Source organism: Melospiza georgiana, chromosome 7, assembly GCF_028018845.1.
Source record: "Melospiza georgiana isolate bMelGeo1 chromosome 7, bMelGeo1.pri, whole genome shotgun sequence".
Classification (NCBI taxonomy): domain Eukaryota; kingdom Metazoa; phylum Chordata; class Aves; order Passeriformes; family Passerellidae; genus Melospiza; species Melospiza georgiana.
Window position 1 is genome coordinate 21,939,787 of NC_080436.1, and position 26,597 is coordinate 21,966,383.

General features: G+C 39.4%; 1 protein-coding gene across 1 annotated transcript in view; it reads right to left on the bottom strand.

The window, feature by feature from the left end:
• CERS6 (ceramide synthase 6) overlaps nt 1-26,597 on the bottom strand; it is a 95,400-nt gene that overhangs the window by 37,508 nt on the left and 31,295 nt on the right. Inside the window, exons 2-4 of the mRNA XM_058028159.1 lie at nt 25,563-25,668; nt 23,189-23,319; nt 9,421-9,478 (exon numbers count right to left, since the gene is read on the bottom strand). Coding sequence (XP_057884142.1) covers nt 9,421-9,478; nt 23,189-23,319; nt 25,563-25,668 — 295 coding nt within the window. The remainder of the gene's footprint in view (nt 1-9,420; nt 9,479-23,188; nt 23,320-25,562; nt 25,669-26,597) is intronic.

The following is a 26,597-nucleotide window of genomic DNA, read 5'->3' on the forward strand; positions in this document are numbered from 1 at the left end:
CTACCATCTTCCACTAAGGCTGCCTTATGATGTCTTGGAAACTCTCTGATTTCCTAAAAATGTGTGCTTTTTCTTACTATCCTCTGAAAAACTGCCCTGAATATAGCAACATCCCTTGCTACTGTTGTACTTGTTTTGCTACTACTTAAGAATTTCTCAAACCAAAGTTCCACTGACTCAAAGCAGACATCAGACAGTTTCCAGCCTCCGCTGGCCATGCATGACAGGCTCTGAGGGCACAGCCTCGGCAGCCAACGATGCCAAGAGCACAGGCTGAGCTGTGCCACAAACTGACTCTGCAAGCACCACTGCGAGTCACCTACACATCCAAATCACGTATGCTTCCCTCTACCCACAAAATCACCGAGTTCTGACAAAGCACCATGCTGGGAGCAAAGAGAACTCAGCGAAACAACAAAGTCCATGGCTACTATTTTGCATCAACTTGTGCAAGTTCTTCCTTGCAGTGACTGTTGATTTGGTTTAGGATGCAGTTGCCTCTTACACCAGGAATAGAATTTTCATAAATCTTCACAGATCCAAGCAGTTGTTGGTATTTCTTGGCATAGCTAACTACAGAAGTGAAGACAATATGACACATTGTCAATGAACCTTCTGAGGTTCTTTTTTCATATATTGTGACTAAGCAAGCTGTTTTAAGTTTCTGCAGAACTGGAGGTTTTTCCCTCTAGAGTTTAGTGCTTTGTGTCTGTAGAAAAAAGGTTTTAGAGGAAAAAATGCTTCTGCAATGAAGACTGCTCAGTGTTTCCTCTCAGCAATCTGCACTGTTGACTTCCAAACATAATTAAAAATTATACTTCTGCTAATAGGAAACTGTAAAATATGGAAGAAATTATAAAGGCCAAGATTAATAACAATCACTGCACGATGCTCTTGACATTCAAATGCAAACACATGTGTGTTCAAAAAAAAAGGTTTTAGAAAAAATACAAATTCAAGTTTTAATATATTATACGAAATGATATTTGGAAAGGCAGAGTAAGCTTCACACACACATCCACTTTTCTCTTTAAAAATATTATGTACAGAGATCTGGAGCTTATGCCTTGTGTTGATAAAAGTTGACTTTCAACTTACAGCTTAAGAGGAAAATGAAGCTGGCAAAAGGAACTGATAATTAGAATCTGGAAGGGTCCTAATATTAAGGCAATGCACTGAACAGAATGGAAGAACACTCCAGACAGAGAATTTGGTGCCTGCAGCATCTCCTCTCCCAGACTGCCACCAGTCCCCTTACCAAGCCCAGCCATCAAAATATTTGCTCTCTTCTGTGTACCTTCTTCCTCTGACACTTGCTCCGCTGATTGCACTGTAGTAAACAAAACTTCTAAAATCTTTTGCCTTCATGTGTAATGACAACGTTTTCAAGGACAGTTTGGTCATGAGCAAGCTGAGTGATCATGGGTGCTATGACATTTTAGAGCAGCTGGATGTCTACATAAATATTACAGGAGCTAGGCTAGAGTTCCCAGAAACACTATTCAATGTATTTTGTAATTCCTCAATCCACACTGTAAGAACCGTGCACAGGAAGTAGTGGGCACATTCACCCAAGCACTCCAGATGCCTGATAACCCTCTGATGAAGCAAAGCAGCTGTACATCAGCTCTACAGCTGCCTTCTATTTTTGATCACAATGCCAGACCACATCAATTAGCCTAGCATTTGCATCTAGGAGGATATTTATGGATTTACTTTATTTAAAAGGACAACACATAACTGCATGCCCAGAATTAGTTTGTTAAGAGAGAGTACTGAAGTTTACACTTGGGGAACCTCACCTTGTAGGAGGGAGATCTGCATAAAATTAAACCTTTAAGAGATCAGGAAAAATCCCAAAACAAAATCATTAAAAAATAAAATAGGGCACTTCAACCCTTATTGATCACTGCAGAGTAGCCTGATTTCAGACTACTCCTAATTTTCCTACAGCATGCAGCTTCAACAAAAGCTCCAGGGTTTCCAGTGCTATGATACTATGGTTACTCAAAGGCATACAGGAAAGTGGTGAATAATTAAACTCATCATTACATATCTACTTTCTGTAATTACGTTCCTATTTGTGGCTGCTCTGCAAGAAGAGTGCATGTGTCTGATTCTGCCAGCCACTGCCTTCCAGTACCATGTGTTGATGGCAAGTGTTTACCAGACTCATTGTACCCCTGATGCTGAGTTTTGGAAATCCTCAGGCAGCTGCTTTCCTTTGCAGGATTCACTGTGGCTTGCTTCACTGACATACAACGTTCCACCATTGCATGCTGTCCATGAAGGGGGCCAGAGCAAAATTTTAATAATAATAACAACTCCATACCGAGGTAAACATCAAGTAAAATAAATTTCATGCCTGAACCCAGATGTTTAAGATTGTGGTATTTATGAAACTGCACTGCCTACTGGAAACACACTGGATAGAGAAAAACTAACCAAAAGCCCCAGCTGATGTGTTTTGCTGTACTTTCATATAGGCACATTGTAGCAAGGTCTCAGGATCATCCCTGACAGTCTGAAAATTAGGAAGTTACTGCAACTGCAGAATTTTTAATAGGAAATATAGGTTTTCTCTAGTTCACAGGGACATTATTCTTTAGTTCACATGGCCCTGGAGAGGCAAGAATGTATTTGAATCACATAGTGCCATAATGGGCAGGTGGTGAAGAAGGCCTTTTATTAGTGAACTCCCCACTCTCACGTAATGCCACCAAAACCCTGGCAGAAGGAGCTGACTGCTTCCCAACACAGACACCACAACTCCCACCTGACTGAGAGAGCAGAACTCCTTCAGACAGGCTGGACCAGGCAGGCCAAAAGGCACCCCAGTGTGTGGGCACTGCACAGGAACCCATCACTAAGCACAGCTAAAATGAGGCACAACCCTGAGCAACAGTGAGTAAGGACACCCTGAAGCAGCTGCTTCCCTTCCACTCCTGCAACCACTGTGTTTTTCATTACAACTGAAATACTCAGAATCACAGAATATGCTGAGTTGGAAGGATCCCATCAGGATCATCAAGTCCAACTCCTGGCCCTGCAGAGAACACCCCGAGAATCACATTTCTTGGTGTATGTAATAATGCCACAAGTAGTAAGTACTAAATGAAAAAAATCCCAGTGAGAGAATCTCTCTCATATTGTGTTTACCTCTAACAGGAAGACAGATGGGGGAAATGTTAATTAATTTAAATATAAAAACACAGTTTGCAAGGAATTTTTTCATGCTCAGTTCTGAGTCAGTGACCATAATAACAACATTGTCTTCTCTAAAGCAAAAGAAGACAGACAAAATAATTTCCCAGAATGTCTAAACTTACATAAAATGTTATATTCATTTTCTCTCTGTTTTTCACCTTCCCCTCCTGCTGAGGAAGTGCAAAGAGACAAGTCTTCTGATGTTTCCATTTGTCATCTGCTGATGGATCTATTGACATAACTTGCAGTTTTCTGCAATTGATCTATTAAAACAACTAGCAATAAGACTGGCTGGTAGGGATGAGAACAGGGGAACTATCATAAATTGCATATGATTTTGTTTCATAAATTACAAATTTGTACTAAGTTTTAGTATAAAACCATAAATATTAAATTTGTGCCACAGCAGAGAACCTAAAGTAGCTGGGCAAGAGGAAGGAATTTTCTCTCTCTCATCTTCTTGAGCCTACAATTCCTGCGGACAGGACAAAAATCCCTGTAGAAACTCCTTAAGTTGCCTGTGAGATACCAGCAGTTAAAAAATAGAAGCAAAACTCTGAATAGGTTTCAAATTTACAGCAGTACTTCCCCATGCTAACCTGCCACTGTTCAACAGCCAATAGCCAAGAGCATCAGTGGGGAGAAGAAATGATAAAGCTCTGAGAGGTGTGACAGGTTAACATTGGAAGGGAATATAATAGGAAAAAACCAAAAAGATTATCAATGATGGATTTATTCATTGCCAAGACTTTTTCCTCTACTGAAAGATAAAATGAAGCACCTTAATGACTTGAAGCACTTATGGTATAAAAATACATTTTGTTCTACAGGTTTTACTAATTTAATTGAGAATACAGCTATCCTCAGTATTGAGTGCAACTGAACAAGGGCAATGCAAGGCACCAGTTACATTAGTAATAACCTGTATTAGTAATAACCTGTATTACTGTTCTGTATAATAACCTGCATTACTATTTCTTATATCCAAACATGTACTCTTTGCTCAGGTTTAATTAGCTGTGAAAAACAGGACTGCTTCATTAATTTGAATAGAAAAACATGAAAAGCTCATGGCAATAGAGTGCTGAGCTAATACTTTACTACAGGTATGAATGAGCAACCTCAGTTTATAGATGAATTAATACTATTTTTATCATAAAATTGCCCAAATATAACACTTTGTGAGGTTTTTTTTCTATATCTGGCATTTTTATGATATGACCCTGAAAAAATTTCAGTCTTTCAGAAAGCTGGGCTGCCAAGAGAATGAATACTGACTGTGCTGAAGGCAAAATTAGCAAGCAGTCCACAGGGGGATATGAGGTGTGGCAGCCCCTCCTTCACTGCCCAGCGCAATGCACAAGCAGCAGAGATGCTGAACATGGCTCAGTACCAGCTTAACTTGCCAATTTGATGATTACATAGCATTTACTTACTACTCTGATGTTATTAAATACCCCCAGCTGGATTCAAAACAGATAAAGTGAAATTGAATTCTAGATGCATTTTTTGAATTAGTGTGTTGCTTTTCCTTCCCATGATTATGTGAAATTTGTCCCTGTTGTATACATTTGAAAGTCCTGTTGTCATCCTATTATTGAATTAGGATACCATTGATATTCTCCTTTTGCTTTTTCTTTCAAAACCTTTCAGTTTCCTTTCAGCCAGAAATAAACTGTGCCAGCTTGCCTAGCTTTGTCCTCTTTTGCCTGATGCAGTTATTATCTTAACTTCCAACAGCTCACACAGTGAATTACTTCCTATGCTGACTCGCCTTCTCTTACAAAGCCTCATTGTCCAAAATGCATTCATTCTCCTTGTTGATGTACACTGAGGTGCTGCAGTCATTTAAAACTAAATTTCTTCAGTAGCTTTGATCTTTCTCACAGCATGACTCGTGATTTAGATCTCAGGCATCTAAAACACTCTATAATCTCTCCTAAATGCCCTCAACACTTTTTATGCCTTTGTGAAGATAAGTCTGAAACAAATTATTCCTTTTCCATGAGATAGCATCTAACTATGGTCTTCCTGGAAACCTTTTCCACTTGTGATGCTTATTTAAATGTAATATGGTATTTCCCCTTTCTCACAATGGCATTCTTCAAAAGACTCCAGGGCACGGTATACTTTCTTGCTCACTCAGTGAATTAGAAATTGTTTTATTTATCACCTAATGTTCAGCTGTGCTTTCACAGAAAGGAAAAAGGTTATAATTCAATTTTAACATCCAAAATTATTTTAGCTTAAAAATTTTCATGACTTACAGAAACTCAGCAACTGGTTTTATGAGTAAAAAATAAAAAAGGAATCAAACCCTCCAGAGAATCCAAATCAATTTTAAAGCAAGCACAATCTACCAAATGCGGGCTTCACTTCCTCCCTTAGTGGCCTACGTATCACATTATCCCTCTGCTAATAGCACAGTAAAATATCAAATATCAGCATTGTGTTAAAAGGGCTCCACAGTGGCCTCTGGCATTCTTCATTTAAATGAGAATATTTATCCAGCATTTTGCAAATAAGCTCTCTGAACAAAAGGAATTACAAGGCTCCAGTAACAGATAATATAAAAACCTTTCGGGAAGAATGTGGGAAGGAAGCATCACAGCAGATGCAGACTAGAGCAGAAAATGTGCCCAGCAGAAGGCCTTCTGAATTGATTCAAGAGTGAAAGGGATACCAAGAGCTCTGGAGGTAAACTCCCTCCCTCCCAGCTTTTGCCACAGTGGTGTTTGCTAGAGCCAGCTCTGATTTAAACCAAGGTGGTAAATATTTTCCAAACTCACGCTTTGGTATTTCAGTGCTAAAACCAGAAAAAAGGCTTAAACCTGCTTTAAGGAGTCTTATTCTATGAATCAGACAATCGGACATAATCCAAACAGTGGTATGCATTTTTCCAAGATGCTGCATTTCTTTTATTGTTCTGTTCCTCAAAATATGCAGCAGCATTAGTTTAATGAAAAAGTAGATGCAGCAGGTAGGGCAACAAAAGATGGAAACAGTAAATGAAATATTGAATATTCTGATGCAGGTCATTTTTTCTGCTCCAAATGATATAACATGCAATGTGTTCTGCAAATAGCTTTCCAATAGCTGAGGAAATTTTATGACAAAATCAAGTCTGTCCTACTGCTACGAAGATAGCAATTTAATTTTATGAAGTGGCTATGCATTACAGCCATTATTTTCTTCATCTAAAGTTAACAATCTGAATAGTAGGTGAACTGTAATACAGAAACAATGTCAATAACCAGCCACCACTTTATTGACAAGTTCTTTTCATGTATTTCTAATGAAGGTGGTCTGACTTTAGGCTTTAAAATTCTGGAGTACAAGCAATCTGAAAAGGCATTTACAAATTCTACAGTACTCTCTCTGGGCTGTAGCATGTGCATGTATCGCTGCTGCTATTTTATTCCAAAAAGAGGCAAAGAATCCGTCAACTCAACTGAGCAACAGAATACAACATTGTCTCTCACAAACCAGCATGAAGCCAGTTTCTCTCAATGTGCCCACAGAAACTGTGGGCCACTACCAGAACATCTCCTGCTGTCACACAGAAGCTCACTGGCTCAGTGGTTAGTGCACACATGAGGATAAGCACTTCAGTTTCTTCATCTGAAACATCCTACAGTTTCAAGAAAGGGGAAATTTCGTAAAAGAAGAAGTGGAGCATTACCTGTCGGGTTCTTTTCCTTCATACTCCCTGCTATTTTTTATTTGCCTTCCATACATTTATGTCCCTTGAGTGGCCTTTTGCAGTCAAATTTACACTTCAACATGGCTTTCCCTGTTCTTTTGCAAGCTAGAAATTGTAACTACCCACCAGACAGTTCTCAGTCCTCCTGTAGGGGATGATTCATTAGGAAGGACACTCCATCAGCTGCATACCCACAGAAGCTTGTTGCACCCAGCATTTTTTAAATATAGCCGCAGCATACTTGTATCATCTGCCTTACTTCAACACTGAATTTGAAAAATAGCAAGATTTGTTTATCCAGGCTGATGATTCTTTTCCCAGTAGAATACCTACATGCAACTTCAGGTTTCCAAGTCTCAGTACAGACTTCAGAAGACTCACAGAAAATTAATCCTCTTCTGTGAGTTTGTAATTCTCATGGGCAATTAAAGAAAGGAAATTAAATGTGAAAAGTCTATATATGCCACCTGGAAGCTTTGCTTCCACATGCTTGTTTTTCCATTTTACAGCACTATACAGGCACTGCTTAGCACCAAGGGTAAGCAAGCAAGAAACAAGCTAATCCTGAACTCTTTACTCGGTTTCTTTATCACCAAAGATAATGATATTTTTTCCATTTAATTGGAGCACAGTCAGACCATTAATTCTTAATGAGCAAAGCCCATTAATTCTTAATGAGCAAAGCCACCATTTATTTAACTACAAATATTACTGAGGAAAACAAAAACATTATCTCGTTCCTGTGTTAATGATAAGCAAAGCAGCCAGTTTAATGCCACTGGCACTCACTGGAACTTAATGTTTTGTTGACATGACTATTGGTGCGGTACTCTGCAAAGAAGTGTTTTGTAGACAAGCAAATGAAACAAATGGTAGAGCTGAAAAATCTCAGTTTCATTCAGAAAGGAAAGAATTTGCATATACATGATCAAAGTGGAAATATAATTGGTTACTTATCTTTTATGCTTCAAATATTAGTGATTTATAAATACACAAAGAATGCTGTAGTGTGTGCTAGCTTTAGTCCTTCAGTGCTAAAACATCTCAATCAGAAGTCTGAAAACTAAGGTGGGGATGGCCACATCTAGCATTTGCCATTTTACCAAGAATGGGGGCAATGAGGATTTGATGGAAAGGTGAATGCTTCCCATTAAATGATTTTGTGGGCCACTCACCCACTCTGCAGTCACAAATAATTTAAACCTGATCTAAATACAGTAAAGACTGGAGCTGGCAGCTAGTAACAAAGAAAGTATCATCTTCTCTTTCAAAGTTGGTATCTTGGTCCATTTCCTCACACAGAAGAACACTCATTATCAAATCTGCTCTTGAAAATAGTATTTGAGGTAGAAGGTGGACAACTTGAACACTTAACCTACAATTGCACTGATTCCCTCTTCTCATAAAGTATCAGAAATTACACAAGTGAGTTCAAATCCTGATTATAACCTTTTTCATCCCCTCAGTACATTAGCATCCCACTGCAGGGCATGTTCTGAAACACACAGTGCTCCGGATCAAGTGACCATACAGCATGTTAATGGATGAAGTACACACAAAATGGAAGTGTTCAAGGAGACAGAGGGAGAATGCAACTGATGCTGCTCTGGGCCACACTTCCCCTGGGGCTGAGTACTGCTCAATAGCTCTGGTGTGACCTCCCTGCACAGGCACATCATCATTCCTGCTCACACCAAGCTGCCTTGCACCTGAGACAGCCTCAAGAACTACAGACATAAAAAAGAACATTAAACCTCTTTTACTTACAAAGCACATTCAGGATACAGAATCTGTCTCTCACCCAGAGACATTCAGGGTACATATTCTTGTGTCAAATTTTTGACCAAAACAAAGATTACATGAACACATTGAGTGCACCATTCCCCTAATTTCACCTCCTAGAATTACAGAAATATGGCCCAACTTGCACAGAAGCTCTGAGAACTAGTCACACTGTAAAAACATTTGCACCACAAATCCATATTACTCTCTATTGCAGGCTTAACAGACCTATGTCAGAGTGCTTAGAAGCTTTCCATACCCTTCTCTTTTAAATCAGGTGAAACACACCACTGATGGGAAACTCCACAGAAACCTCCTTCCACAGTACATTAGAAAAAGGATAGGCAAAAAAGGTATTTTTTTCTAAAACTATTGCAATTTGTCTGTTAATAAAAAGTAACCTCTGTCAGAGGCATTTAAGCAAGGATGATGGTGAAATTGAGATTAATACTTTGGTAAGCCTTACTGCCAGTTTAATACCTATAATGAAAAGTAATCAAGTGAACTAGGCATGTTGCTATGCCTTTTTTTCTTTTAAAACCCCATTAAATATTGATAAGAACTTATATTCCTTACCAATGCTAGTAGCAAAGCATTTTATGAATGCAAATAAAATTTTAATTTTCACTCCTTGTGAACATTGACTTTATTCCTGAGCTTTATATTGTACCTGTACAAGACTTCAAGTCTGTGATATGTTATGAAAGCATAATAATATAAGTGCCTACCTTTTTCAGGAACCGAACTCCATAGGTAAATATATAAAGGTAAAATGTAAATCTCCACCTGCAAAAGGCACAAGAGATTAACTCTAGGATACCAGGTTTACATATTTTACAGTTCAACACATGATTTCTTATTTCACCACCAAACCACCACACCCTAGTTAAATTAACAGAAGTTGAAGCAAAATTTTGGTCTGGTTTTCTACAACTTCTGTTATCAAGCATTGTGCTCATTTGCCTGCTTTTCCTGGCCTCTCATTAGCTCTCTGAAAATACTTGCTAATTTTATCTAAACAGGGGAAGAAAATCCTCACACATTTTCGAGGATATTAAGTTTTTAAAAGTTTAATGAAAACTAGCAGGACATTGGAGGAGAGAGGACAATTTACCCATCTGTTGCAGGAAAGGTCATCTCTTATTAGACACCAGGAAAAAGATAAAAAATTTTATTAAGACTTCAACAGGTGACTTGGGAGTACTGCATGTCAAACAGACTCTTTAGAAATGAAAAGTGCCATTCACAATGAGCTGGAAATTCACTTGGCAGATTGCAGCACTCCACATTTGGTTTTAGGGAGTGCATTTAGGACAGATTGATATGCTGGATACAGATATATATCCATAATTTACATCCACTTCCCATGCATCCCGTGATAAAAATTATCTACATTTTCCCAAATGCACTCAGAATAATTGCAGAGCTTCTGGTTTTTCTTTTCAGATAGAGGCAAACTAGAAGTTAAGAACAGGATTCCATGGAAAATAAGAGAAAACACCAGGAGATTTAATACAAAATCATCCTCACCTCTGTCTTTCTCCAGTCTTCAAGAAAAGAAGACAGAGAGAGTAACTGCCTATCTCTTGGACCCATTACTCACTTATGAAAGAACTACTGGAAGTCTAAGGAAATAAAATCATAACCTTGTGCAGTATAAATTCTTAGAAGAATTCCTCGTTTGTTTTTTTTTCCCAAGGGTTGGACTGACTACACAAACATGCTTAATATAAACACCAGAGAAGTAATAATCATAATGTTTATAGCAGGATGAGATTTAGCCACCTTAGTGTGAAGCAATGATGCAACATGAATCATCTTCACTGACACATGTTACAGCACTTACAACTTTCTCTGCACTGGCAAAACTATTAGCTTCCAGTTAATTGGCACTGGAGTTCTTTCAAACATTACTGGAATGGTTACAAAACTGAAAATGTTCCTATGTTAAAGGTTAATCCAAACCTTTATCTTCAAAATTACTTTTACAAGTATTTAGAAAGACAGTTGTGTCATACATAAATAACCCTCTACCAATTTGAGGAGAGTGTAAGAACATCAATGAGATTTAAAGTGCAATACTTCAGCTGAACAGAATCTCTATTTTACACTGTAGTCCCATAGCATGGAAGAAATTGATTTATTAAACTGATATGAGAGAAACAGCAAACTCTTCAAGGGTTTGGGCACTGTACTAACATGGCACACTGTTTTCATGCTGGCACTTTGAAGACACTGAACACAGAGTACTTGGACAGAATGTATGTGAGAAATACCTTTCATACAGGGCAGATATGTCCAAGCAAGATTCCTCCAAAGGTGAACTCTCAAACCAATTCTCTTGCAACAAGTACTCTAATATGAATGATGGATTTCAATCTACAGTACATACCACTTTATGCCTCTATTTGGGTCTCACTGAAGCCCACTGATGAGGAAATGCAAATAAAGGGAAAATATTATGACCTGTAATCACACCTATTCACAGTTTAGCCCAGCGTCCAAAACATCTCTGCATTTGAGAGCTTGGGCAAAATGTTCTTTCTGTCCGCACAGGACATCATGGAAGAGAAGGACACCTTTCTTAGTGGTGGTTATTGAGTTTTATTCCAACTGAATTCACAAAGTGGCGGTTGATGAAGCGCTGTCTCAAATTTGTCCTAGGCAATAATCCCAAATCTAATGTTGGAAAGTGCCTCTAGCCTAAGACAGTCTGAATAGTTACAGAACCCAAGAAAGGGAAGATGTCCTAGGTGCCTCCTAGGACACTTTCTAATATCCTGTTTAAGCATCAGCAGCTCATGCTGAGTGTCCACATGTCACTGGATACTGTTGATGTTTGGTCACAGCTGGTTGTCTTCAGCAGACAAAGCAACTTCTTCTAAGGCAGCAGTAGCAGAGCCCAAGAGAACAGGAAAAGCAAGGCAAGATGCATACTAAAATACCTCTTGTTCCCCTTTTCCCCCAGCAATATTCTCTGCCCTATTAAAGACATACAGAGGAGGCCACAAGGTAAAGCACTCCATCATGGGCCACTGCCACATCAATTCATGCTTAACTGAAAGATGAAAACAGCTGAAGCTTCTCTGTTTTGTGAGAATTTACTCTGTCCCTCAGACTTCAAACATTCCTTTGCTCAGTTGTATAGAGACAAAATCTGAATTACCCATTTACACACAAAGTGTGCTGCTTGAAAGGCTGAAGTTAGTTTGAATCCAGCAAACCTAGATGAAAGCACTCAAGGCACAAGAGCTCTGAAAGACCTGATCTGTCTGCTCACAATAAGATTTATGATGTTCACTTTAGTCCTCCACTATAAGACTTCCAAACTGAACCAGGCTTACATCTGAATTAGGGAGATCAAATGGACTTAGGGACCTTCCAGCAAATTCTTCAGGTTGTGCTGCTGCTTACCAGGCCAGTGCTTCAAACAAGAATGTGACACACTGCAGCAAAAAAGTCAAGCTGAAGAGTGACTCTGCCATAACAGAAAAATAAATTATTTTCTAATGTAGTCTTAAAAAGATTGCTGTAGAGTCCTCAAAGGTGCACAAGCAGATCTGACTACTCCTGTTCTACACTTGAATGCATTCCCAGTCCACAGTAGTCTCAACCCCTTTAACTTTGAGCTGCTAATGAAATTTTAAAGATGCTTCAGCATGACACAGAACATCACCTAAAAAGATGGAAAAGTTGGAGAGCCTCCACCAACTAACCCGATATACCCCATGGTATGCTCAATTCAGCAAAAACTATTTAAAGTGCCCACTTGAGCAAGCACTTCACCAATTTCATGCTTATGTTTTGTCAGGTTCCCTTCATCACACCAATGAAATTTTTTTCCTTTAAATTCTCCTCTGAATTTTTGCTCTGAAATATGAAATTAAACTATGGCTAACAAAAAAAAAAAAAAAAAAAAAAAAAAAAAAAAAAAGGCTCAGTCAGTGGTCAAGCAAAGCACTCCCCAACTCCATACTTTTTGCAGAGCTCACCACATGGGGCTCATGTCCAGCTGAGTGAGCTCAGCATGGGTGCCTCCCTAAGAAAAATGGACACTTGTCCCTAGAGCAAGGGTGAAAAGGCACAAGGCCTCTCTGCTCCTGCAGTTTTTCCTTTTTTCCACTTTTTTTGCAGGAAGACTGAGCGGCCAGGCTGCGAACACTGGCAGTCCTGCAGAGCTCTGCAGCACCCAGCTCACAGTGCACAGTGCTTATGGCTCTGGGGCCAAACCAGTGCCTGCTGCTCAGCAATGGTGTGCAAGGATCCAAAACTAACTGCTGACAACAAAACACCAAACACAGAACATACAGAATGTTAAAAACATAAAACCCATTATTCTTGCAGAATTGTAGCTGTTATTTACAGAGATGCCTTTGCCACTGGTTTGCTACAGACAGGGCCACAATCAGCAATTTAAGAATGCCACACTTCAAAACAGGTAACCTTAAAAAAACCTCACTGTTATTTAGCAACTAGTCATAAGCTCACCACATTGCCTGCAGCTGAAGAAACTGGCTCTCTGGCTCCGAAAACTATTTTCAGAGAAAATGGAGATGCCTGAAGTTTTTCCATGGAAATACACTTCCATGTGTAAATGTGAGATTGCAGTAAAATGTAAGATTTGCTGTTCTCCATCATCCCCTGTTCACCTTCTGGCAGTGGCTGACACACCTCTGTGCTCAGGCTTTGGACTGAAAGTCAAACTGAGCTTCATGCATCTCCACAGTTGCAGGTCTTTGTTCTGGAGATGAGAAGGCTTGAAGTACCATTATACAGTTTGTTCTCCATTTCAATCCCCACAATCTGAATGGGCTGCACAAACATGTAGCTGGGCTATGGCATCATTAGCTGGGACTGAAAACTACTTTTTGCTGCAATGGTTTCCTTTGGCTGTGAAAATTTTATTCACTGTGAGAGTGCTCAAAGGAGCATTTCTGAGGCTGAGCTTAAGCAGTATTCAGTGTTCATTTCTTTTAAATGTTCCACACATGCTCACTGTTACTTAAAGCAGTCTGTTTTATCCTCAAATTGCATTTTTCTGCTCTCCCAACTACAGTATGACAGCCTTCAACTTCACTCAAGACTTAATCCAATTACTGTTACTTCTGACACAGCCAGAGGTTTACATTCCTTCTAGATGACTACCTCTAAAGACAAATATTTAGAGGATCATCCTAAAAAAAAATGGACTCTGAACTTCTGGATCAACTTCTTAATATTTGTGACATTGTCCACCTACCTATTACTCCAACTTTAAGTTAAAATCAAAACTAAACACAACAAACAGTAACCCTTCTCCCTAAACCAACAAAAAATTTCCCTAAAGATACTATTTTTTAGGCAACAAATCATGTAAAAATACAAGACAGAGCACTGAAAAATAATGCTTAATCCATCCAATACATAGGAGGTCAAACAGTAGACTCCAGTAAATCTTTACTTATCTTCAAACCTGATACCTATTCTAATACAAAGTTGCAAGTATGACTGTATGGTTGATGGAAGAAGCTCCACTGTTCCAATTTCCTGCCTTCCCAGATTTCTGTAATGATAATTTGCTGCATCTCCACAAAGCCTGACATGCAAGCAGATATAAAAAAATGTGAATTAAAAATAATACATGGGTAAATAAATGAATTAATAAAATCTTCTTGCCTCTTTTGGCATTGAGTCAGCCTGGACCATGCAAATGGTAAATAGTTCCTGCACTGTGGTTAAGCAGATGTTATATGAGGAAGAAGGCAGTTATGCACAACTCACTAAGATGTGCAAAATATCAGGCATGATAAATTGACAACACTGTATTGCTCTCCTCTTCAATCTTCTGGATTAAGACTGTCATCTGATTTTCCTCTTGGTTGCAGTTTGAATCAGTTATTTAATATTTAGTATTACAGAGCCACTTGAGACCAGTCCTGTCCTAAATCTGTATGCTCAAAATGCAGCTCTGAAAGTCTTAAGAGCAAAATTTAGTAGTGCAGAAAAGAGGAAAGGAAACACAGTAATAAATTTTGAAGTAATGCAGTTTTATAAATAATAAAGTGTGTTTTTATAATTAGGCCAGAAAATATGTATAATACAAAAGGTGTTTTGGTAACTCATTCTAGGTTACATATTTTCTGTTCAATGATTATGCAACTGTTCTCTTCTGAGTACTTTGAGGGCTACATAAAATAAAAATAAGACCTCAGAGACCTATGCTCCTTACCAAATCCTGCCCTACAAAGAGATATTATCTGGAAAGCTCATGGGAAGCACACACAGAAAAACCAGAGGTTGCTGCCATGCACCATCCCTGTGGTCTGACCAGCAGACCTGCACTCTCATCAGTGACGCTCAATGCAAACAGCTGATGAGAAACCAATCCAAAACCTTTCTAGCAGGGACCTCCCCTCTCCATTCTCACAATGAACTCACAACTCACCTGTCTGCAGACACAACAGCTGCTCACTGTCCCACTCCTTTACAGCTCTAGGGGAATGAAAACTTGAATCTTCCAGACTGCATTTGAATTTCACCTAATGATGTTGTCCAGCCATGATGGCCAACATTTGTATGCATAAGGCACCTTAGTGTCAGGTAGCCACCTTCTTAGACCAACCTGCATTACCTGTTTTCTTTTGCTCCCGTGCTCAATGTGACTCTGCTGTAGCATTAAGTGTGCCCCAGAGCAGTTTTTGCCCTGCTGAAGCAGATGCTGAACCCTTAGGGGTATGGCCTGTGTGGAGGCAGGCTGGGTGCCAGTGCTGCTTGCCCATTTCCCTGAGGGAGCTGCTGGCTGTGCTGGATCCATGCAGCACATCCCAGGCTGTGCACAGCAACCACACAGCCTCTGACTACACAGGCAGAGATCAGTCTGCCTCCCTGATCTCTGCTTTGTCTTCACATTCTGTGCTTCCATTTCAGAAGACAAACCTCCCCAACTTCCAAGTGGGAGTTGCAGGGCTATTACAGCTAAAATTGGAGGATAAGCAATGTTTATAGCAGAGTACGCAAACCTCATCTTGTCAATTTTGTTTTCCCTTTTACATGCCAAAGAAATGTATTGACTTTGTCATTTATGTTCCATCCCTTTCTGTGTCTCTCATTCATTGCTTGTTGGATCACTGAAAACTTAAAAAAAACCTCTACAAGTTGCTCATTACAGTGAAGGCTTTTTTTTGGTCCATTTTTTATTTTTAAAGATTTATTTTCCATCAGCATTTCAAGCACTGTACAATGAAAGAGGGACAGGAAATTTTTGTACTATTGTTCTTGCAAAAGTGCTTTTATCAGAGCAGATAAAGAAGACAGAACCCCAAATTTACCAGGAAGCACCATCTAACCAAACTATATTCATTTGTCCTAAAGTATTTCAATAACTAACCATAAGGGATAGCATTAAGAATTTCAAAGCACACTTTCTGCAGCACCTCATACTGAATACTTCCTGTCTGATAGTCACAATTTCAGGCTGTTTCAGGGCCTGATCTTAGAAGATTTACCCTGCCAATAACCAGGACTACATGAGCTGATGCACTACGTGAATCTTCTGAAAAAATTAATGAAGAATTTAAATCTCACATACCCTTTTTAAAATCTGCTAGCTTCTTGAACTTCAGGGAAGTGAAAAATAAGCATGCCTGTATGAGCAAATCCTGGTCACCAGTTCAATACAAGCAGAAAGGCCTGTCACACTGATAGTATCAGTAAAATGTAATGAGTTCATGGGTTTACATATAGTGCAAAACAGGGGCATAGAGATGAAGTTACCAGAGAGGTCCCCAGTGCAGCCTGGGCTCTGTGTGCTGCCACAGCAGGTCTATGGTGAGACACCAAAGCAGAAGACAGCAGCTGTATCAAACACTGGGTTACCATGTGCTTATAGCTACATTACCTACCATCATCCCAAAAAGCATTAGACAAACTAGCAAGTTTCTCATCTCCATCAGCATCTCGTACATGTTCTCACAGAGACCACCACCACTACATAAATTCACCTACAGGCCACTGCAAGCCCCTTGCCATTGGCAGACAACCTACTAACACAGAAAACAGTGTAGTTATATGCCTAGTTATATGCAAGTGAAAAATGTTAAACAATGTAAAAGCTAATTCTCCTCTTAACTCTGTGTCTCTGTGAAGAGGCATAGTCCATGATCTATAAAATGAAAGGCAATCAAATATGAAATAAACTGTGTAACAGCATAAATATAAGCTAGAAGAGAGAAGTAAGAATTTGCAGTGTATAAATAAAATTAATTCATTGCTGTGTATAAAATAATATCTTACTGCCACTTAACTCTTCAGTGTTTCAAGGCACTTATCTCCAGTTTGCCAACTTCATTTAAAGCTGAGGCTGACTGAAGGTGGCAGCTTGTTCTGCCACAATGAAGAACTAGACTGTTTAAGGTGCATAGAACACAAGAAAACAGTAGCTACTTCAGTCTCTTCATTTTTCCTTTAGTTGTCATAAATTGTTATATTGTGACTGTAATTTTGGATTTGTGTTCACATTAACTAGAACTTATTTAATTTCCATAATATAAGACAAGGGTGAGCCCATACAACCCACAAGAGAATGGAAACCTAGTTAATTATAACCTTGCTTAATGTACAATGATAATGTTAAGTGATGGTGTCTTTGCAGGATGAGCACATGAGTTAATTTAAATTAATTAATTGTGTTAAAAATTGTGTCACAGAAGGCAGTAAGGGCAGGGAATTCATAATTTTAAGTAATTCAACTTGAGGGAAGAGGGAATTTCACAAGATGCAAAATAATAAGCGCTTAAAGCATTAAAGCCTTAAAACCCAGTGAGCCTATTATTGAGGACATGGCATGGACATCTTTGCCTGTCTGCTCCAGCAGAATTGCAGGGAAAGAGGGCTGGCAACTCCTGACACTTAACCAATGTTGTAACTTCCCCCTAACACCATGTTAGGGCAGTGAGAAGTCCTGAGGCCCAGCCTAAAAAGACAGATGTGCCAAGAGGCAGAGCTGAAGGCAGAAACCCACAGCAAACCACGCTGTGGCAGCTGGGCTTCATTGCCCAGAGTCTGCCTTTGGAAGTGGGAGTGCTGGGCAAGCTGAGGGCTGGAGAGGAGGTATACAGAAGATGGTTAATATAGATTTATCAGAGAACAAGTGCTAGAGAAGAATTAAAATTGCTGACATGGCTGCACTGTGCTCTCACAACTTTAAAATTAGGACAGCTTGACAGCCATTCACTCATTTGTGTGTCCAGGGACTAAAGCTACAAATTACTATGTATTATGTAACTCAAGGCAACCAATACTGTCTCACACTCTTACTCTTGGAGCAGGGAGGCCATCAGTGAACCAGTGCTGAATGACATCATACAAAAACATACATTTACACAAAATAAAAGGCTCCATCAATACTTTTCCATACTGACTTCATACATGGCTTAGAGAGTAGCAGACAAAGGAATCAGTAACATGCAGAACTATTGAGTGCTACTCTTGTGGAGCAACAGCTCACCCTGATGTAAAACAAATCAGGATTTCTGTCTTGGTTTTACATAGTCAAACATGACTCCAGGTCTTTTTGTATAGCTCTAGTTTCCCTGACATGAGTCTCAGTATCAATGCCTCATTGACTTTTACTTTCTACAGAGGCCTTGCATTCAAGCACATCTCTCTTCAGTGATGTTACTAGACATAATTCTTTTAAGAGAGTAATAGGTCCTTGAATGTATTAACTCCAGAGTCTAAATGCAACTCTTACAGCACTATTGTAAAAAGGCAGTATTTTACATGCTTAGTACAGATAAAAATTGCTAGATCATCTTTGTTACTCTGCACTTCAGTTACCACACCTGAAGCCATAATAAACACCTCTTGCACTCAGCAAACACACATATTCCCTGTTCTGGAACAATTTCACAGACTCCAACTCCCTTCACATTTCACTGAACACCTACATCCTTCATCCAAAAGCTGCCTCACAAATGTGACTCTGCCAACACCTGAGCCTACTTGCCCCTCATGTCGTAATCCACTTATCAACACAATGCCAAATATCTGATTGCCCAAGTGACAGCAACTCCCATTCCATGGAAAACAGCAAAGGAAAACAAGGGAGATCGTGCAGTTCTGTGGCCACTGAAGAGTAACAACCACATTTGCTGCAGAGCACATTGTGGGTCTTCACAGACTCATCCCCTCTTTACTTTTCTAGGACACTGAAACACAGTTTCATGAAAAACAGTTTTCATGAAACACTGGTTAGTCCTTCATTCCATCTAGCACTGGAGCAGTTGACAAATCAAAATTAAATGGACTCAAAGTACCACCTACCACAAATTTTTCCTCACATCAGAAGTGTGTTAGAAGCTGGCTTAGGAGAGCCTGATGCTATTAAATACTCAGAGCTAAAAGCCTATTTATTTTCTAATGCTTTACTGCTCAACACAGAGCACAGACTGATGAATTCTTTCACACATTCTGTTATCATGTGCATCAGCACAGTTCGGAATTTCAACAACCAAACAGCTGTCTTCATTTCTATCCCTTTCACAGTTATTTTTCCAGTACAATTTTGTAGGACAGAATTACTCTGCTAGTTAAGAAAAGCAGTATGCCCAAGAAGTTGCCAACAGCCCACAGAATTTTCACACAAACGTGTATAACAAGCAAAAAAAACCCCAATTGGTATTCCTCTACATCTATACACATACATGTGCACACATACACACACACTCATATACAGGCACAGACAGATAAAATCTTCCTCCAAAGCAACAACAAAATGTGCATAAACAAAATTTCAATTCCTTAGGAAAAAGAATATCTAGCTAGGATACAAGACAGAGGCTCTTCTCTCCCCTACATCAAAACTAAAAGACACCCTACTTACAGACAATTTAGTATCCAAGCTTCTTCTAGAGAATAAAGGGGAGGAAAAAATAGATCTTTGGCTCTTCTGTCTGCACATTTCCATGTTTTCACATGCAGAATGTTGCATAAACTCAAAACATCTCTCTTGGCCATATGTTTCTTCCAGACACTCCTTAGAAACCACATAAATATCTCTAATAAGCAGCTTGCTTAAATGTACATAGCTGTAGGACAGACAAGCCATCGGCCTGATGACATTCCAAAATCCCAGGCTAGTAACTTCTGGCATCACAGATTCTCTCCCTTTGTGCCAGACAACAAGGGGAGAGGACAGAATGCTCTCTCTTTGAGAAAACCAGACATGCCTACACACTGGTACTATGAGCAGAAACAACACACTGAAACTGGGAAGACACTGGAAGTGGTTTGGGAATCACTCCTGCATTGGCTTTCTGACACATCAAACATTAACAAAGACATTATTGGATTCTGTATTCTGTGTGGCAATAAGCAAAGTAATATTCTTGATTTAGGCTGTGCCATAGGGACAGAGAGAAAAGAATAATAAAAGCCCAACAGAAATACATGGGAGTAGAAAAGTTCATTTTGCACACTTAGTTGACCACTTTTTTCCCCTCCTTTATGGGTGTTGGACTTTCAAGTTGAAGAAAGGAGTGCAAATGGTCTAAATTCACAAAATAGAAAGAAAAGCTATTGACAGACTATTATCTGTAATTAATATAGTGGGCTAAGTGCCTGAGCTTTGCAATCTGAGGTTATACTAGGTGGATACCTTTCCTAGTGACTACAAACTGTGACTTGAACTCCAGGTTTCATGCCAGAATCACCTAATCCTTGGGATATGAGGACTGACTTGCTAGTAAAATAATACTCAGTGCTGCATTTATTACTTTCTGACTGGATCATTAATCACCACCTGGTGATTATATACATTAATCATCACCTAGTGAAGTTATCTATTTCTTATTTCATATAAATACTTATCACCATAACATCTGAAAGCTTAAGCAGGTATGTAACACCACTAGGGTCCCACCACTAGGGTCTCTATGGCTCCAAAAATCAAATTACACCTTCTCTTCCACACTGACAGACGAAACTCTATGGCGTGAATACTGGCTATGAAAGGTTCCTGAAAAAGTAATTTATTTTCACTATAATGCTGTGACACAAACAGTATCAATAAACAGGAGATTTTACTACTGTGGTTTTCTTCATATAACCATCATCTGCCCATGGCCTGAATATCTGACAAAGACTGGCAGCAAAGGAATTATTCCATTCAAACAACCAACAAAACCACCAAAAAATACTCCCCACAAAGCAAAAACAAACAAAAAACCCCCAAACCAAACAAACGCACAAACAAACCACAAAACGCAACAAAACAAAAAAACCCCAAAAACTCACAGAACAAAACAACAAAAAACCTACAAAAACAAACAAACAAAACAGAAACAAAACAAAACTAAAAAACCCACGAAACACCCCTTCCCCCTCAAAAAGCAGCGAGCAGTGTAGGTTTTGGGGTTTCTCTGCACTCTGTTCATGATCAGAATTGTAATTGTTTGAGAAGAAGGGAAGGGTTAGAGAAAGTGAGAAATCTGTGACAATAAGAACCTAGTAATGAAGTTACTGGCATAGTGTGTTGGGGCTGGGTCTTTGGCATCATTCATCTCAGGCAAGTGTGTTTATCATTAAATTTCACTCTCGGCTTTTGTCACATTGACGCTACTCTACCTTAGATAGTGCCCACGCTTTTCATTTGCAAGCAAGATAAGGCAGTCAAAAATGGCCTACAGCCCTTCTGGCACAGCTCCTCTTCCCTTTCATCATGGAAAAGTCACTCTGGGCCCAAGGAACACTTTGTCTAGCAGTAAATTAAATCGTCTCCATGTGAAAAGAGTTAGAGTTCTTTTTAGGCAGATCCACATTTGCTGTGGGTTCTCTCACTTTCCTTCCCACGCCACAGTCAATCAGTGCTGTTCCCAGGAAAACTGAAGCCTTCTCTGGAGGGACAACAGCAGCTCAGCAGGATGAAGGTGTAGGCAGAGATCACTGTCATTCTGCTTGCTCTGCTCCTGCTTATGAGATAAGGGCACACTTTGTTCTGTCGAAACTCTCCACTGGCATCTCAATTACTGAAGACTGGAGTGCTCCCCTTCCCATGACTGCTGTGGGAACATGAACTTCAGGAGCTCAGAGCTTCAAAGCATCTGTCACACACATCTCTCAAAAGCCACCCCATTAACTCAATAGCTATGAAAAGGCTACAGATCCCATACCAAAGGATTTCTTTGGTCAAAACTTTCTGAACAACCTTGCTTAGCACTCTGATGGACATATTTAACTAAACCACACTTTAACTGAACCCATACTGAAGGGATAAAAGGGAACCCTGGGCTCCCAGCAGTAGTCTGACTACATGCCAACAACTTTGTCCAAGATGTGTCAGGTCAGCTGGTGGCACACAGTCCATCACTGGAAATGCTCCCAGGGCAAGGCACACACAGTTGGGTTGGATAACACCACATTCCCACAGCACTAGGTAGCACAGAAATAGAGAGGCAGCTCTCACTGCACCTCCTGCAAACCATGAACAGAGAGAGCCTGAAGTATTGACCTATTATTTATGCCATCTCGCTTCTGTTTGGACAAGTTTTATCATGACTGTTAAATACACATATTGCAGAAATGCCAATGGCTCCCTCTAAACAAAGCTGGCACTATATTCTCTCAGCACTTCACTACAGCTTGACCTTACCTTCCAGTCTGCACTCATAGCTGTCATTTGCATCCCATTTTTATAATGCATGCCACAAATTCAGCACCTATTACTACCCTATCCATGCCAGTATTTCATGGTATGCTTAAATTTTTCTATCTGTAGGTTCACCCAGATGCCCTCACACCAGTGCAAGAGAGCGAGGTCTTTGAGCTGAGTTACAGAGGAAGCAAAATATGCCACCTCTAAGACTAATAAAGCAATACTTTTTCCCAAGACTCCACAGCTGACAAGTTAACTACAACCCTTGCAGAAAAAAGGTTGTTCTTCACTGATCTCAAAAATTAGTAACTCTAAGGCCAGCAGCTACTGGCAACAAAATGACCAAGCCATTTTGTCATAATCTCATCATGCCCTGATTTATTAAACATTAAGGAAGGAGGATTTTAGCTGCAATACCAAAGAACAGACTTAAGCATTCTGACACCTAAGTTATTCTGTTTAATAAAGGGCAGTCATCTTTAGACAATTTATCTTCTGTCTTCTTTTTATTTAACAACCCAACTGCCTTTTATCTTTGTTCCTCCATTTCAGATGTGCATCAGCTTGTATGGCTAAAGGTAGTGCTGTAAGGACAGCACACTAACATCAGGTGATTTGGTATTAGCTGGTGCCCTGATAGTACAGAATCACAGCAACATGATTTCTGCAAGCTTTTGACCACTGAAAGTCCCTGAAAAGTACAATCTGACTCCTTCAGGAAAATGAAGATTATTTTTCTCATTAGTTATATTCTACCAATTTGTATAACTTTCTAATTGTCTGCAAAAGTACCTGTGAAAAACAAAGGGGAAAACTGATGAGAACACAGGCTCAACAAGACACAAGAAGAGAACATGCATCCTTACATGCTCTCACAGAACTTCCTAAGGGTGCTGGGCTTCTCCTGGTTGCGCCTTTGTCGGAACCAACGCTGAATGCTGCGCACATCCCAGTCCAGCTGCTTGGAGAGCCCTTCCAGCCTCTTCTCATCTGGATGCTACAAAACAGAGAAGCACAAAAATTATTGTCTAGCTCAACTGCATTAGCACTTTAAATTCAGAACCACTGAAATTGACTCTAGCCTTCTTACCAAGGCTGTCAGTCAGACACATGGATACACAGAAATACATTCACAGAAATCTCTACTGGCAGATTCCTGTCAGAATACATTTACAATGACAATTAATCTAGAAGGACAGATGCTGTAATGTGATGTGCAGATCCATTACTGATAAAAAACTTTAAAGGGACAATGGGATTGAAACTTGCTTGAGACTTGGAAGTGAAGTTTAGCAGCCATAAAATGCCATGCATTTCTGGAGCAGTGGCTCTTACAAACACCCCACTGCCTGTCACACACTAATACCTGCTCCACTCTCCTACATCAGGATCTTTGTCCTATGGACTCTTGCACTAGGGAAGATGGTTTGACTGACACACAAAGAAGATAAATCCCATGTTTCTGCACAATAATGTTAAAAAATGAGGTCGCTAAACAAAGTGGCAACTTCAAAAGGCAAATCACCTTGACAACAGGGAGACATTTTCTGGAATTTTTTTCTGTAAAATTAAATACACACAAATATTCTCCAAAGCAGAAAATGTAGAAGTCTCACACCATTAGCATGGGTGCAAACCAGTGCAGAGGTAAGGCAAAAGAAAATTAGTTTGTCTTTAATTTGAAGAGCAGTACAGGACAAATCTCCAATCATGGAGCAATTCTACATGTACAGTGAAGCATATGTACTTCTTATGTATTTCTCCTGATCACATATTTTTTTTTAAATAAACAGAAAAATGCACAATCTGTTTTCTGGAACTTTAGCTTTATTTCTGCAAATCAGTTACATATATTGAATGAAGTACAAGAGCCCTTACAAAAAAGAGCCTTAAATTTTTAACTGCTGCAAGACACAGATGTGCAAGACTTCTGTTAGGCTGAAATTTTGTCCATCAGCCTCCAAGAAAACACAGGAAAGAGAGAGATGAAAGGATGAGACAAGAGAAGGTTGAAGTTGGATGAATTTGGCATCCATCTCAATAAAGTTTTCTAGTCTACCAAAGTATCTACTAGTTTTTCAACGGAAGGTTAAGAAAAGCAATTTCTGTAACCTTAGAAAAATGAAATGTTTGATGCAGCTCTTGGGAGTTTGACTAGAGAGAACTGCTGTATAGGATTCAAAAAAGGCAGGGAGCTAAATTGGACACTTTCTCTGAGAGCAGCTACCAGATTCTTGCAGGGAAAAAAATACTTTTGTTTGGAGCTCTTCATCTCACAGGTATTTCAGGCCCTGTGTCATACTACCAGTTTTTATGACAAAATATTAAAAACAAACAAATAAACAACCACACAACTAACAAAACCTAACCATTCTTCCTTCAGCAGAGTCTGTATGAAAGTATATCCTGAAGCTTTCAGAAACAAGGCACACACAATTCCCTCCCTGGAAACAGGACAAAAGTCACAGCAAGTGATCTCTGGGTAGAGTAGGACACACAAGCAAGACAGATCCACAGCCTATCTCACTGTCCGTGACACTGAACCCAGTTTTACCCTCTATGACTTTAATACTCTCTGTTTACACTGCTGCCCAGCTGCAGTCTGGAGCCAAGGTGGGAATGGAAAGCTCCTGCAGAAAAATTTGGGATGCTTGAAAAGCATGGACAGAACAACAAACAGGTTGAGATGTCATATGGTGAGAGATGTAGAGACAGATATGTAAGTTGTGGGGGGAAATCTTGTACAAGAAAGATATGCAAGCTGTAAATAAAACATTTTTCAGTCAGTTTCTCCCCACTTTTCTATGTTGTTCTCCCTTAGCTGGGACACCAACAAAACAGGCCTTTCCCTAGAAAGGATAGCTTTGAAGTTTCATGGAAAACTTGGTATCAATATTACTGGCTTAAAATGAACACTTTTTTTCTAAAAACCCCAACAATTTCGCAAAAATTGATACAAATTAGATAAGAAGCAAAAACAGATAAGAAGCAAAAAAATGTAGGTGGCCATATGGCATCTACAAAGTTTCTGTGACAATTTTTTATTGAAAACTTACATGAGACATCATAAAGGGATACACAACCACGCAAGCTGGCATATTAATGACATCCCCAATACCTAAATTTCTGATTTGAGGTGCAAAAATGCAGCACTGCATCTGTTAGCCTTGCTTTGTTCAGACATAGTTTACAGGTCCACAAACCACTTCACAAGGTAAATATTTTAGTCAGACACAGTACCTTTGTAATAGCTGTGAAAACCTTCTCCAAGATAGCATTAGGTTGAGCTTTCTGTGGTCCATTGGCTTGGACTTTAAGGCCTAAGGCACATGGTTTAGCAATGAACCTGTGAGAAACAGAAAAATGAGAGAAGAAAACATTCAGTTATTTACTTCATTACTGTTACCAATCAATGGCATGTGGTAAATGGCAAACATTATAACCCTGCCAACAACAACAATACTTAGTTTTACAGCTCAAAAGCAAGCTCATATAGGCAATTACATCACAAAGTAAGGAACATCACTTTGAAAGATGAAAGGAACTCCTGGAACACATGAAACAGAGGATTTTCTTTCATGTTGTAAAGAAAGAGATTAGAACAAAAGCATAAGAAGAATGCCTCCTAGAGAAGCACCAACTAAAGAGAAGAGCAGGACAGCTTGAGGAGCATATAATATTATCCTCCAAATACAGCCTTTTAAAAAATCTGTTTCCAAAGTAGCTACTGCCTCAGGACTCCTTTGGCACAATGGAATTTCAGAATCCTGAAAGACAGGAAGCACTTAAGCTGCCCAGTCAATACAATTTCCTAAAAGCATAAAATTTACATGGTACAGAGACACAAGCAATACTCTTCTGCTGAAGTATGAGGCTGTCCAAAATCCTAACACCAATCCATAAGTTCTCTGAGACATTTTAGAGTTGAATTGTGTAGTTTGCATATAGTCAACGACCACCACTCTACTCACAAAAAATTAAATTATTTGTAACTACGAGTCTAAATCTGGAATTCCCATGAAAGCTAAAAGCACTGTATAGGAATCCCATTCATCTCTGAACACTATGAACCTCTGCTATCTTTGAGCTATATAACTCATTACTTCACTTAAACAGCTTCTCTTTCCCTAAGCTTCATTCGCCAGCAAGGACCAAAACAACACTTGGTACTTAAATGGTTCCACATTTATCCAGCTGCATGACCACAAGCTACAAAAAAATCCCAGAATTCTTATGCACACACAAGCCCCATTTTAAGCCCTGTTATGAGCTACA